The sequence below is a fragment of the Stegostoma tigrinum genome, chromosome 21, assembly GCF_030684315.1.
Source record: "Stegostoma tigrinum isolate sSteTig4 chromosome 21, sSteTig4.hap1, whole genome shotgun sequence".
Taxonomy (NCBI): Eukaryota; Metazoa; Chordata; class Chondrichthyes; order Orectolobiformes; family Stegostomatidae; genus Stegostoma; species Stegostoma tigrinum.
In genome coordinates, this window is record NC_081374.1 from 43,006,450 (window position 1) to 43,021,053 (window position 14,604).

Below are 14,604 nucleotides of genomic sequence, written 5' to 3' on the forward strand. Positions count from 1 at the left end.
CTACACACAGTACTCCAAATGTGGCCGAACCAAAGTCCTATACAACTGCAACATGACCTGCCAACTCTTGTACTCAATACCCCGTCTGATGAATGAAAGCATGCCGTATGCCTTCTTGACCATTCTATTGACCTGCATTGCCACCTTCAGAGTACAATGGACCTGAACACCCAGATCTCTCTGTGCATCAATTTTCCCCAGGGATTTTCCATTTACTGTATAGTTCGCTCTTGAATTGGATCTTCCAAAATTCATCACCTTGCATTTGCCTGAATTGAACTCCATCTGTCATTTCTTCACCCAACTCTCCAATCTATCTATATTCTGCTGCATTCTCCGACAGTCCCCTTCATTATCTGCTACTTCACCAATCTTAGTGTTGTCTGCAAACTCCACCAATCTTGGTGTCATCTGCATTATACTGTGTATAGCTGCCACTTTTTTCTCCTTCATTTCTCTATTCTGTAACTAAGGGTTGTACCTAGGTATCTTTGTATCCAAGATAGCACCATGTATTGGTGCCATTGTTTTACTATAACTAATCTTGTAATTGAAAAATTTGCACCTAGTTACCCTTTGTACGTAAGGTGATGCTGTAAGTGGCAACTTATAAACTTTTCACTGTACCCATTTGAGTACGTGTGACAATAAAGCTAATTCAATTCAATTCAGTTCAGGTAAATGCATTATTATCAATGACACATAGGGAGCCAAAAGCTGCACAGGTGGAGTGCGCCAATCCAGCTGTAAGCATCATTGTGGAAGTTTACTTCAGGTGCAGATGCAGATGAAAGTGGGTAGTGAGTGGTATGGTTTTTCTGAAGAAGGGTCTCGACCCAAAACGTCAGCTTTCCTGCTCCTTTTTTTGCTGCTTGGCCTGCTGTGTTCATCCAGCTCTGCACGTCGTTATCTCAGTGAGTGGTAAGGAGATGGCTTTGCCTAGATCATGGAACAGAGGGGTCATGTGTGATGGCGAACATTTATGGAATTGCTGTGAATTGGTTAATATGGCAGTGGGGAAGGATAGATGGTTACTTTAAGCAACAGAGGGGTAATTTGAATTGAAATAGAAATGAAATTATTGTGATTAGATGAGGAATCACTGAGATAAAAATACAAGAATGAGAAGAATTTCTACGTGGCAATTCTCGGTTACACCAATGTGGCAAATGGCCCATAACTCAGTATAATTCTCAGCAAAAGATGTTTGAAATGTTGAAATCTGTGACACTTGGTCTTGGATAGCTGTTTCTTCCGGAAACTTCACACTTAAAAGAGCACCTTTTACTAGATTGGCCTTCTGTCAGTAAGTAATTTCCACCTCAGTTCTTGCTAGAATTTGGAAATATTGCTGACATATACAATACTTAGTCCATATTATCAACATGATAATTGGGAGTGCAAGAATTCTGAACATAAACACACTTTTCAAACGGAACAAAAGTTGTTTGCTTAAACCAAGTTGAGAATTTGCCCTTCCCGATGAAGACGGGGGTTAATCCTCAATCGGGCAGTTTCATTGACAGAAGTGGACTCAGATGGCCCTCTGGGCTTTGAAGTTTCACGGTTGAATACTGCCCAGTTTCGCAGGCACAGAACTACAGCTCCCATAAAGCACGGCGGCAGGAACCGTAACTGATAGACATCGTTAAAGCCCAATAATCGCGTGACTTTGTGTGGGGCGGGGAAAGGTTTCACCAATGGAGACAGGCTAAGGGCGGGATTTGATGCTTGGTGCTGCGTAGGGTTGAAGAGAGTTCAGGCTTGAGGTCGCCGACTGTTGAATCCTTGGGCCTGAGAGCGTCACTTTCTGTCTGTCCATCAGGAGAACATGGAGGGGAGTAAAGTCTTCATGATGTTGTGCCTGCTGATGCTGTTCGTGTTGTCTGAATCGTCCAAGGTAAGATGCTGGTGTCCAGGCCGCAGTCTCTGTCTCTGCCCTGAAGGTGTTGGAGAGAGAGAGGGGGGACTTATTCCACAGGTTCATGTAATGGGAATTAGTCTAAATAATATAGAAAAATTATGATATTTCATCCAATAGGGCCGTGAGCAAGGATCCTCCACTGTATCAGTACTAGGCTAGTGAAGGCTTTGAAATTCTACTTATATAAAGTGATGCAATTTATGTTGTAAATATGGTTACTTGTGTATATGTTATATCCCATATGGGTGAGTATCTGCCTACAAGGCTCAGCTGAAGTGGACATCCCTAAGTTTGATATGAAGGCAATCCAGAAGCTAATTTCAGAGTTTGCAAATGAACTGGAAAATACGACTTTGATCAGACCCAAATGGAGAACTCTGTCATCAAGCAACTTTGATGTTTGAGGATAACTGAGTTAAGTGTGTTCAGGACAGGTTCACGTGGCACAAAGCCCACGCCAGCATCTTATTCATAGAGTTATAAAGTTGTACGGCTCGGAAACAGACTCTGTCCAACTTGTCCGTGCTGACCAGATTATCCTAAATTATTCTAGTCTCGTTTGCCAGCATTTGACCCATATGCCCCGAACCCTTCCTATTTGTGTGTACATCCAGATGCCATTTAAATGTAATCAGATCAGCATAGCATCCACCACTTCCTGCAGCAGCTAATTCCATATACACCTCTGCATGAAAATGCTTCCCCTTAGGTCCCTTTTAGATCTTTCTTCTTTCACCTTAAACCTCTGCCCTCTAGTTTTGGACTCCCCTATCCTGGGAAAAAGACCTTGGGCTATTCATCTTATCCATGCCCCCCCCCCTCATGATTTTATAAACGTCTATAAGGTCACCCCTCAGCCTCCAACGCTCCAGGGAAAATAGCCCCAGCCCAATCAACCTCTCCCTAAAGCTCAAACCCTTCAAACCTGATTTCATCCTTGTTAATCTTTTCTGTACCTTTTCAAGTTTAACTCATCTCTCCTGTAGCAGGGAGACTAGAATTGAGCACGGTGTTCAAAAAGTGGCCTATCTAGTGTCCTGTACAGCTCCAACATGACATCTTAATTTGTATACTCAAATGCGCTGACAAATAAAGGCAAATGTACCAAACACCACCTTCACTATCTTGTCTACCTGCAACTCCGCCTTCAAGGAACTATGAACCTGCACTGCAAGGCCTCTCTGTTCAGCACTGCTCAACATGAACTTGCCTCAGGTCTGACGTCGCTGACTGTTGAAGCCTTGGGCCTGAGATCGTCACTTTCTGTCTGTCCATCAGGAGAACATGAAGGGGAGTAAACTCTTCATGATGCTGTGCCTGCTGATGCTGTTCGTATTGTCTGAATCGCCATGCTCTGGTTCGCCTTGCCAAAATGCAACACCTCACATTTATCTAAACTCCATCTGCCACTCCTCAGCTCATCAGTCCAAGGTCATGTTATACTCTAAGATAACCACCTTTGCTGTTCACCACACCAATTTTGGTCTCATCTACACTCTTACTAACCATATTCCCTGTATTCATGTCCAAATCATTTATATAAATGACAAAAATCATTGGCTTCACATGAAGGATTTGCGGACAGCACAGTGGCTCAGTGGTTAGCATTGTTGCATCACAGCACCAGGGATCTGTGTTCGATTCCACCCTTGGATATCTGCCTGTGTGGAGTTTACATGTTCTCCCTGTGTCTGCATGGGTTTCCTCTGGGTGCTCCTCCTAAATCCAAAATTGTGCAGATTAAGTGGATTGGCAATGCTAAATTGCCTATAGTGTCCAGGGATGTGCAGGATAGGTTGATTAGCCGTGGGAAATGATGGATTATAGGGATAGGATAGGGGGACAAGTCTGGATGGGATGCTGTTCAGAGGATCAGTGTGGATTCAATGGGCCAAATAGCCTGCTTCTACACTGTAGGGATTCCATGTTTTGTGGTCAGTTATGCAAATCAAGAATAGGCTGAATGATGATATTGCATGTGACAAACTACTTTCTTTGTTTATTTTTGCTGAAGTCTCATCCATCGAAGTGGTGGGAGAATCTTTTAAAAAAAACAACTATGCAGATGTTGTCTTGATTCATTTTGTAACACTGTTGCCTTAGACTCAAAGTTCCTCTCTCTAAGCCATGAATACAAAAATCAAGGCTGACATTCTGGTGCAGGACTGAGGGAATGCATAATTATTAGAGGTGCCTTACGTTAAACTGATTCCATTGCTGTTGAGGTGGATGCAGAAGATCCCATAGTACTGTTTGTGGAAGAGCAAGAGCATTAACATGGTGTCCTGGCCAATATTTGTTCCTCATTTAACATCACAGAAACAGATTGTCTGGTTATATTGACTTCTTTTTTTGGTGAGAGTTTGCAGAATGTGAATTGGCTGTCATTGTTATGTACATTACCACAGAGACTGCACTTCAAAAGTTGGGTATCAGATGTTTTTAGACAAAGTGTTCAAGAAAATGTTATACAATTGCATGTCTTTTTCTTTACAGTTTGTATTCTATTATATATACGTATGTATATAAAGCAAGATATCAACGGCTCAGATTTTTCAGTCATTGATAAAGTGAGATGCTGAATTACTGTCAAAAAACCATGCCCAGAAAATCTACCAGACTCTGTGCCACAAAGTTACTCTTTTCTGGCATTGTTTACGTTTTGCCACCAGCCACAGGCAATCTCTGTATTCCACTGGATTGATACCATATAGAAACTTAAGCAAATTGATGAATTTTCAGAGAGCAAACGAGGAAGTAACAAGAAATTTTTGCTGTGGAAAAGTGACACTTATCAAACACAAAATTAGTTTTTCATGGCCAGAGAGGTTTTTGGTGTAATTCTCAAATTAATATTACACCTCTGTCAAGAAACAATTTTTTTTCAAGCTTTCTACAATGGGAATAACAGCATAATGTGAAGAAATCCAAGCCAGTTTGGTCATTTCTAATTGAGATCAACTGGCGAGGGTTTAAACAGTGCACCATGCAGGGAATCACTGACAGCAGCTTCTGGATGTGTGTGTTTATCTGTGCATGCACAGACAAGAGAAATTACTCTTAGTTTCACAGGGTAATAATAGTCAACCCTGGATGTCTGGGTGTGTGTATGAATGTAGCAAACTTTTTGAAATGAAATTAACACACAGTACCAACACATTGCAGCATCTTCTGAAAAATATAGTTTAAAAATTTTAGTGGAAAGTCTCCAGATCACCTCCAGTTTTGATGCTGACACTTTTACATCCAGCGCAAACCCAATTGTCTCCTATGCTCGTCAATTCCCGACCCTCACATCTTACCCCCTGCTAAATCCTTTCTTTCTTACATAATTGATCTCTTTATCGTGAGACTGTCCCCTCCTGTTCTAGGCTGTCTTGCCAAGAGAAACTGTTCGCTGAGCATTTACTTTAAAGCCGTCTAAGACTTTTCCAAATGTCAACTACAGTGGTTAAGTCTTATTCTATGAGAAAAGACTGAATAAGATAGTCCTGTTGTGACGGGTATCAATCTAATGAATCTTTGCCCCCTCTCTGGCAAGTAAGTTTTTCCTTAGGCAGAAAAAGCAAAACTCTACAGTGTTTCAGGTATGATTTCACTGAAGTTTTATATAAATGTACCAACACGTTCTTACTCTTAACAATGTAACCCACTTGCTTCAAAGGCTGACGCATATTTTCTTGTCTCATTGCTTGCTGTATTGCATGATATACAAATACCAATATTTATTAGTCTCTAACCATTTTGTTTTAAATCTGCTTTTCTGTACTTCCTACCAAGATGGATAACTGCATAATATATAATTTCAACCCCTTTAAGTGGATATAATTTCAATCAAAAATTTTGAACATCATCAGTGGAATTCTCCTAATATTCTCACTTATGCCTCAGTTGAATGTTAGTGTAAATCACATCTCAGCCTACTCTCACATTGACACTTTTATTGTGTATAAGTTGTGTGCCATATTTTCCTGTGACTGCGTTTGAAGGTACTTCATACCTAAATGAAATGCTGCACGTAAATGTAGTTGATTTTGCAGTATCCCCCCCCTCTCTGGTGTGCCATTTGGTTTACTTAGCAGCTATAGTTCAGAGGGGAAATAGGCAGATTCATGTGCACAGCAGATATAAAGGCAGGCAGGATGTTTTTGCTGCATTCTCAAATGGATTGAAATCAGCACAGAAGAAAGTACTTCATACCTAAATGAGGTGTTCTTCAGCCCATTGCATCTCTGGCCCTCTGAAGGAATAATTCTCCTACGTGCCTTCTCCCCATAGTCCTACATTTTATTCCTTGTCAGAGAATAATCGAGTACCCTCTTGAGTGCCTCGATTGAATTTGTCTCCGTGAAGCAGTCAGTTACCGTATTTCAGATCTTGTGTTCTTGCTGTGCGAAAAGATTTCTTCTTGTCTCCGTTGCTTCTTTAGCCACTTACATGGTGTCCTTTTGGTTTTCAACCATTCAAATCAATGGGATTGGCTTCTCCCTGCATACTTTGTGCAGACCCCTCTACTTTAGTCATCCCTATCAAATCTCCTTCAACATGCTTTTCGAAAAGAACAGTCACATCTTCCCCTGACCAGTTCCAGGGATGAGGAAATTTTACAAATTTCAATTTTGCACCTTCTCTACCGCCTTTTACATCCTTCCTGCAATGTGGTGCCCCTATTGATTAAAGCCCAGGATGCTGTATGCTTTATTCACCACACTGTCAACCTTTCTGGCACCTTCAGTGATGTATGTACGTGCTCAGCTATGTCAGTCTGGTCCTGTTCCCTGTTTAGATTTGTACCTCTCATTTAAATTGTCTCCACAATAGTCTAACCACACACCTTTGCATCAATAATTTCCACTTCAACACAGCTAAGAATTGTATGAATAAACCACAGTTAACACCCAGACGTTACTATGTCAAAAGTTTGACTGTTTGTTAGGTTTGTCTTAATCATGACTTGAGTTATTCTCAACATAACTGATTGAAAAGACTCATTCTTCTGTAATTTAGAAGTAAAAGAACTCACTAAAAAGAGAAAAAGATGCATCAGTGGTCCTAAATTCTTCATCAGGGCCATGCCATATTCCAAAACACTCTTCGTTTATTTATTTTTGAATCCTCATCAAACGTACATCTGTGATAACCTTTGTGCTAACATTTTCACATTTTCTATCCTATTTATCTCAACACCTTCCTATTACTCCAGACCTTTCTTTGTTGTCTTTCTCTGTCTTTTCCCCATGGCTCTGATTAACATTTGATTGTATACTTGCAGCAAATTCTATTTATAATAGCCAAATTTTGGACCTGCATGATTTTCTTTAAACTTCAGTTTTGGCCTTTGCACCACTGGTGCTATCTGTTTGTTGCTTTCTCACGTTGTGTTAGAATCAATAATAGAGGGTTTACTCAAGCCTCTTAATCCTTCTGACCTATTTAGTAGTATCAACGATCAGGAATGTAGCCATGTATCTATAAACTTTGTTTAATAGTGAGGAGATATTCTTAATTAATTTATGACTATTTATCTAGAGCTCTGAAGATGTGCGATGCAAGTGCATCTGTCCTCCGTACAGGAACTTGACTGGCCACATTTACCACAAAAACGTCTCCCAGAAAGACTGGTAAGGCATGATCCTAATATCTCAGTAGTTTTGTATTTCTAAGAGAAACCAGCTTTGAAGTACAGCAACTTGCTGCAACAGGAGACTAAGTTGGTTTATTTAAATTAAATTTCCCTTCTGATTTCAAGGGATTTAGGGATTTTTTGCTGGTACTTTGTGGATTCGTTTCAGTGTTTCAATCTATTTTTGCATAAGAACTGAAAGTTAGAGGCCTTGGTTATAAGCTGTTTATCAAAACGACCCACTAATACTTGAGAGTATTAACAAAAATGCAGGAGATTGTTGTTTAAAGGAGCATTTATATGAATATTGTCAGGAAACTGGAATTAACAATTGTTTGGGTCCTCCCTTGTAATGGTCCAGGTGACTTTACCAGTCAAGTTCCAAACAATGCATAAGCTATTCTGCTGGTCTCCCACCTGGACCTGCTGATCAAAGCTTGACCCAGCAACAGATGACAAGTAGTTGGCTAAAAAAACTTCTAAAGCTGATTCCCATCAAATGAAAACTAAAATTGCTTCTACGAGTAAATGAGACCTGTGATCTGAATCAGAGGAAGCAAGCAGGTAAAAACTTTAAAACCTCTGATAGGTTTAGAAAGGCATCAGCATAAAAGCAAAATACTGCCTCTGCTGGAAATATGAAACATGTACAAAATATTAAAGAGATAATTGTTAGATCAGACGATGATGAAAGGACATCCACATGAAACACAAATATTGGGTTTCCAGAGATTCTGCTAGACCTGCCGAGCGTTTTCTTCTTTTGTTTGGGATAATACTTGATGAAATGGAACAAAACAAATTAAAGGTTTCTTTAAAAAATGAATTAAAAAGAGAGCATAGAGAAGTAGAACAAGAGGGTCAATTCAGTCAGTGTTTTTTGTTTTGAATTGAGGTTTTATTGTTTATTTTAGTCCCATACAACAAACGATACAGTACACTCAATTCTGCAAGGCCGCACTCTGGAAACCATCCTTTTACAGCTAACGTTCCACTTATCAGTGAACAAACTTGTTGATTTCAGAGTATCAGCATGACCAGCTCCACGCTTCAGGCTGAAACCTCAGATAATCTACTGGTGCTAGTCTATTGCTGAAGTAGGTTTTAAATGGATTACTGGAAAACACCTCATTGGAAAAGGGATTGCACTACAAAAAGAATAGAAACTAATTTTATTGGTTCACCTTTCATATAAACCCAACTTCCAAATGATTCACGTGGGCATTCCTGTCTGACCCAGTCTGAGTTGTTGTTTTGTTTCCTCAGCCGTATCTCTCCAGGATGCTGCTAGAACAAAGTTGGGATGTGGGTTGAGGTGTCATTTCAAAACCAAAAATCATATGGTTTGGAAAATTTCGGGGACTGTAGGGCTCATGACAATTTAGTTGTTGTTACTTGTTGCACAATCAGAATAGTTAGAAGTCAGCAAACTATCTTGTACAGTGCTAAGGACACAATAAAATTCAACAGACTTGTTCTTCCAGGAAAGTATTTTATGTAGCTAATCAAATAATGATGCATCATGAAACAATGTTACACAATTAGCTTATTGTGTAAGCTGAAACATCAAGGGGGTTGTGGCAGGCAATATTTCAAATCAATTTATAGAGACATACAGCATGGAATCCAGCCCTTTGGTCCAACCAGTCCATGCTGACCATAATCCCAAACTAAACTGTTTCACCTGCCTGCACTTGGCCCATATCCCTGCAAATGTTTCCTATTGTATTTACCAAAATGCCTTTCAAAAATTGTAACTATATCTGCATCCACCACTTTCCCTGGCACTTCATTCGACATACAAATCACTCCATGTAACAAAAAAAAAGTTGCCCTTGGTGTCCTTTTTAAATCTTTCTCCAGTCACCTTAAAAGTATGCACCTAGTTTTGAATTCCTCCATGATAGGGGAAAGACCCTTGTCATTCACCTTATCTAAGCCCCTCATGATTTTATAATTCTCAATAAAGTGACTCCCCCCAGCCTCCTGCGCTCCAGTGAATAACATCACAGTCTTTCCGATCTATTTTTATATTTCAAACCCTTGCTCAGTGGGAATGGGCAATTTGGGTTGAATGTCTATCTTACACCCAGAATCTGATTTTTACGCTCTATTACAGCCACTGGGCCTTAATACCAGAAAGGGTTTGAAACTTTTATTTGATTAGTTCCTACCAGGCAGGTTAGATTAGAATTATCCCCGAGTACTCGGTTTTAGTTGCTACCTTCTATTCCTTAACAACTGTTCAGAATCTAAGGCATTCTCAGAATGCTGAAGTTGAAAAAAATCTGGTTCATTGTCAATGAATAACCAAGAATTAGAATGGAATCTGAACCAGTTAACATTTTGCACTGGTGGAATTGGAAGACAATTCCAAATGTTTAATTGGAGAAGATTTATTAGAGTTAGGACACGCTGCGGTAAATCGGAGGCGGTGGGTGAGGTCAGACATCTGGATGTTGTCGACTTACATATGGAATAAGAACATAAGAACTAGGAGCAGGAGTAGGCCATCTGGCACCTCGAGCCTGCCCCACCATTTAACAAGATCATGGCTGATCTTTTTGAGACTCAGCTCCACTTACCTGCCCACTCACCCTAACCCTTAATTCCTTTACTGTTCAAAAATTTATCTCGCCTTGCCTTAAAAACATTCAGCGAGGTAGCTTCTGCCACTTCACTGGGCAGAGAATTCACAGATTCACAACCCTTTGGATGAAGAAGTTCCTCCTGACCTCAGTCCTACATCTGCTTCCCTTTATTGTGAGGTGATGCCCTCTATTCCTAGTTTCTCCTGCTAGCAGAAACAACCTCCCTGCTTCCACTTTATCTATTCCCTTCATAGTCTTTTATGTTTCTATAAAATGTCCCCATATTCTTCTGAATTCCAGTGAATATAATGCCGGTCTACTCAGTCTCTCCTCATAATCCAACCCTCTCAACTCTGGAATCAACCGAGCGAATCTCCTCTGCACCCCGTCCAGTGCTAGTATATCTCTTCTCAAGTAAAGAGACGAAAACTGCACACAGTACTCCAGGCGTGGCCTCACCAGGACCCTATACAGCTGCAGCATAGCCTCCCTGTTTCTAAACTCCATCCCTCTAGCAATGGCAGACAAAATTCCATTTGCCTTTTTAATTACCTGCTGCACCTGCAATCCTACTTTTAGCGATTCATGCACAAGGACACCCAAGTCCCTCTGCACAGCAGCATCCTGCAATTTCTTACCATTTAAAACATAGCCCATTTTGTTATTCCTACCAAAATGGATGACCTCACACTTATCAACACTGTACTCCATCAGCCAGACCTTTGCCCACTCACTTAGACTATCTATATCCTTCTGCAGACTTTCAGTATCTTCTGCACACTTTGCTCTACCACTCACCTTAGTGCCATCTGCAAATTTTGACATACCACATTTAGTCCCCAACTCCAAATCATCTATGTAAATTGTAAACAATTGCAGTCCCAACACTGATCCCTGAGGCACACCAGCTACTGGCCGCCAACCAGAAAAACTCCCATTTACCCCTATTCTTTGCTTTCTACTGGTCAACCAATCCTCTATCCATGCCAATACTTTACCTGTAATACCGTGCAACCTTATCTTGTGTCACAACCTTTGGTGTGGCACCTGATCAGATACCTTCTGGAAATCCATATACACCACATCCACGGGTTTCCCCATTGTGCACCATGCAAGCAATGTCCTCAAAGAATTCCACCAAATTAGTTAAACATGACCTACACTTCATGAACCCGTGTTGGGTGTTCCCAGTGGGATAGTTTATATCCGGATGACTTGCTATTTCTTCCTTAGTGATAGAATCAAGCATTTTTCCCACTACCGAAGTTGAGCTAACTGGCCTATAGTTACTTGCTTTTTGTCTACTTCCTTTCTTTTTAAGACAGTGGCGTCACATTGGCTGTCTTCCAATCTGCGGGAACCACCCCAGAGTCTAGTGAATTTTGGTAAATAATTACTAGTGCATTTGCTATTTCCCCCATCACCTCTTTTAGTACCCTGGGATGCATTTCATCAGGGCCCGGAGACTTGTCTACCTTTAGCCCCATTAGCTTGCCCAGCACTGCCTCCTTAGTGATAATAATAGTTCCTAGGCCCTCACCTGCTATAACCATCTTACTGTTAGTTTTCAGCTTTTTATTTGTGTCTTCCACTGTGAAGACACACACAACAACTGTTTAATGTCTCGGCTATTTCCTCATTCCTAGTTATTGAATTGGCCTTCTCATCCTCTAAAGGACCAATGTTTACCTTTGCCACTCCTTTACGATTTACATATTTATTGAAACTTTTGCTGCCTGTTTTTAATATTCTGAACTATTTACTCATAATCTATCTTCCTTTTCTTTCTAGTTTTGTGGCTTTCTGTTGGCCTTTAAAGATTTCCCAGTCTACTAGTTCCCCCCTACTCTCTGCTTCTTTGTATGTTTTTTTTTTCAATCTGATACTTTCCTTTATTTCCCGAGACATCCATGGCTGGCTCTCTCTTTTCCCACAGTTCTTCCTTATCCCTGGATTATACTTCTGCTGAACACTGTGAAAAACCATTTTGAAAGTCCTCCACCGTTCCTCAATTGACCCACCATTAAGGTTTTGCTTCCATTCTACCTTTGCTAACTCCTCCCTCATTCCTTCATAGTTTCCTTTGTTTAAGCACAGGACATAGGTACTGGATTTAACCTTCTCCAGCTCCAACTGTATTTTAAATTCGTCCATACTGTGATCGCTCCTTCCGAGAAGATCCCTAACTGTGAGGTCATTAATTATTCCTGTCTCATTACACAGGTCTAGATCTGGGATAGCTTGCTCTCTCGTAGGCTCCATTACATATTGTTCCAGGAAATTATCGCGGATGCATTCTATGAACCCCTCCTCAAGGCTGCCCTGACCGACCTGGTTTGACCAATCGATATGTAGATTAAAATCCCCCATGATAATTGCTGTACCATTTTTACATGCATTAGCTATTTCTACGCTTATTGCCTGCCACACCATGATATCATTATTTGGTGGCCTGTGGACCACACCTATCAGTGACCTCTTCTCCGTGCTTTTCCTAATTTCCACCCAAACGGATTCAACATTTTGTTCGGTCGAGCCTATATCATCTCTCACTACCACCCTGATATCCTCCCTAACAATCAGAGCAACACCACCTCCCTTACCTTCCTGTCTGTTCTTCTGAACAGTTTGATATCCCTGAGTATTTAACTCCTAGTCATGACCATCCTGTAACCATGTCTCTGTAATGGCCACTAAATCATACCCATTTGCCATGATTTGCGCCGTCAACTCATCCACGTTGTTTCGAATGCTCCGAACATTCAGATAAAGTGCCTTTATGCCAGTTTTTGCACCTTCTATTTGGGTCCTATTACCTCCATTACTAACAGCTCTTGAGTTCTCCTTCCCTTTAACTATTTTCCTAATTTTCAATGGAATTGAAGCTTCCTCATCACCAGCTAACCTGCTGCTTTGCCTTACATTAATTGTTATTCTCCATTGCAATAGATTGAATTTATTGTCACTGCATTTTGATGAGAATTAGGAGGCAGTCAAGGATCAAATTCAAGGGGAATGCCACGGGTAACTGTGCAAACAAGAAGAGAAGCCATTGTGGTTGAATTTCTGTTTGGCTCTGACTGGATAGACAGTAATAAAGCAAACCATGGCTGTCGCACACAGTTACATGTCTAATAGGAGGCAGTGGGATTGTGTCGTACATTTTGTCAGGAGCTGCAGACAGGCTAAGATGGAAAATTTGGGAATGTCACTCATTATATTGTCAAACTAACTGTTATTTGTGACTGAGGGTTGTTTCACTGCTATGGCAGGAACTTGATTGAAGATCAATTGTATTTGCCTAAACTGACTGATTTATTTAGGATTGAAGACTATGATGCAATCAGAATAATAAACTGCATTATTTGGTCATCAAACATGACGACAGCATCGATAGTTATACTTAGCCCACATAGAAAAGCTACCAGTGAGGTAATCCATAGAACAGGCAGTAGCTATTCCAAATAACATTCACTTCAATTCTAGCAAAACGTAGGATATCTTCAATTTGAAAATTGTGTTAACAAATCATTAAAATAAGCCAATTTCCAGTATCAAATGTACCTTTTGGATCCTTTAAAACAAAAATAAGCAGCTGGCAACTTTTAAAATACCTATTATCTCTCTGTACAGAAGTGGAAATTTCACATTTTTATTGTTTTACTTTCCCATTATGCCAGTTCCCTGCCAAACCACAGTTCTTCCTTGTAGGAACTTGCAGTGAATGCAATAAGCCTGTTCTTTTGGACAGAATTGATGAGTGTTGGCATCAAGTACTGGATCTGTCACTTTAGTTACTATTACTTTAATGTGGATGAAGTAAAAACGTGAATTCCCGTTTCTTTGCCCCAGGACAAAACAATTCATTACAGCTGTGAACATTGACACATTTAAGCAATTTATAGAAGAGCAGGAAGCTATCTATTATGCATTAAGATTAGTGATTAGATCAGCAAAGTTCATGCATACTTTCAAAAGATGACATGGAAGAGTTTCAACTATCTGCAATATTACATCTATTGCTATGTGCCTTGGCGACAACACATTTCCTGTATTAGAAAGGCTGACTGCACATTTGTTGTGGGAAATTACTAGAGTTTATGATTAAGGATTAAGTAACTGAACAACTGGAAAATTTTTGCTGATCAGAGAGAGCAACTGTAGATTTGTAGAAGATAGGCAAATCCTGGAAGAATCTGATTTGAAATAAAGTATTGAACCAAAATAACGACCAAGAAGAGTTTTATTTCTGTGGACTCCAGAAAGCATTTGATAAAGCCCCCAATAGAGACAGTTAACTAACTTTCTTACGAATTCTAATTTCAGTTCTTAATTCTCCTTATTCCTTGGATCTCTAATGTTGGAGATTTCTTATCTCTTCCTCATTGAAACAAACATGAAAATAATCATTTTGCTTCTCTATTCTCAATTGAAACTTCTCCATTCATCTTACCCAAATTATTCCT

General features: G+C 40.2%; 1 protein-coding gene across 1 annotated transcript in view; it reads left to right on the forward strand.

Annotated features, from left to right (window-relative positions):
• The first annotated feature begins 1,728 nt into the window (after window positions 1-1,728).
• Window positions 1,729-14,604, forward strand: part of tmem9 (transmembrane protein 9) — a 73,353-nt gene continuing 60,477 nt past the window's right edge. Inside the window, exons 1-2 of the mRNA XM_048553271.2 lie at window positions 1,729-1,900; window positions 7,454-7,545. Of these exons, the coding sequence (XP_048409228.1) occupies window positions 1,832-1,900; window positions 7,454-7,545 (161 nt within the window). The 5' untranslated portion in view covers window positions 1,729-1,831. The remainder of the gene's footprint in view (window positions 1,901-7,453; window positions 7,546-14,604) is intronic.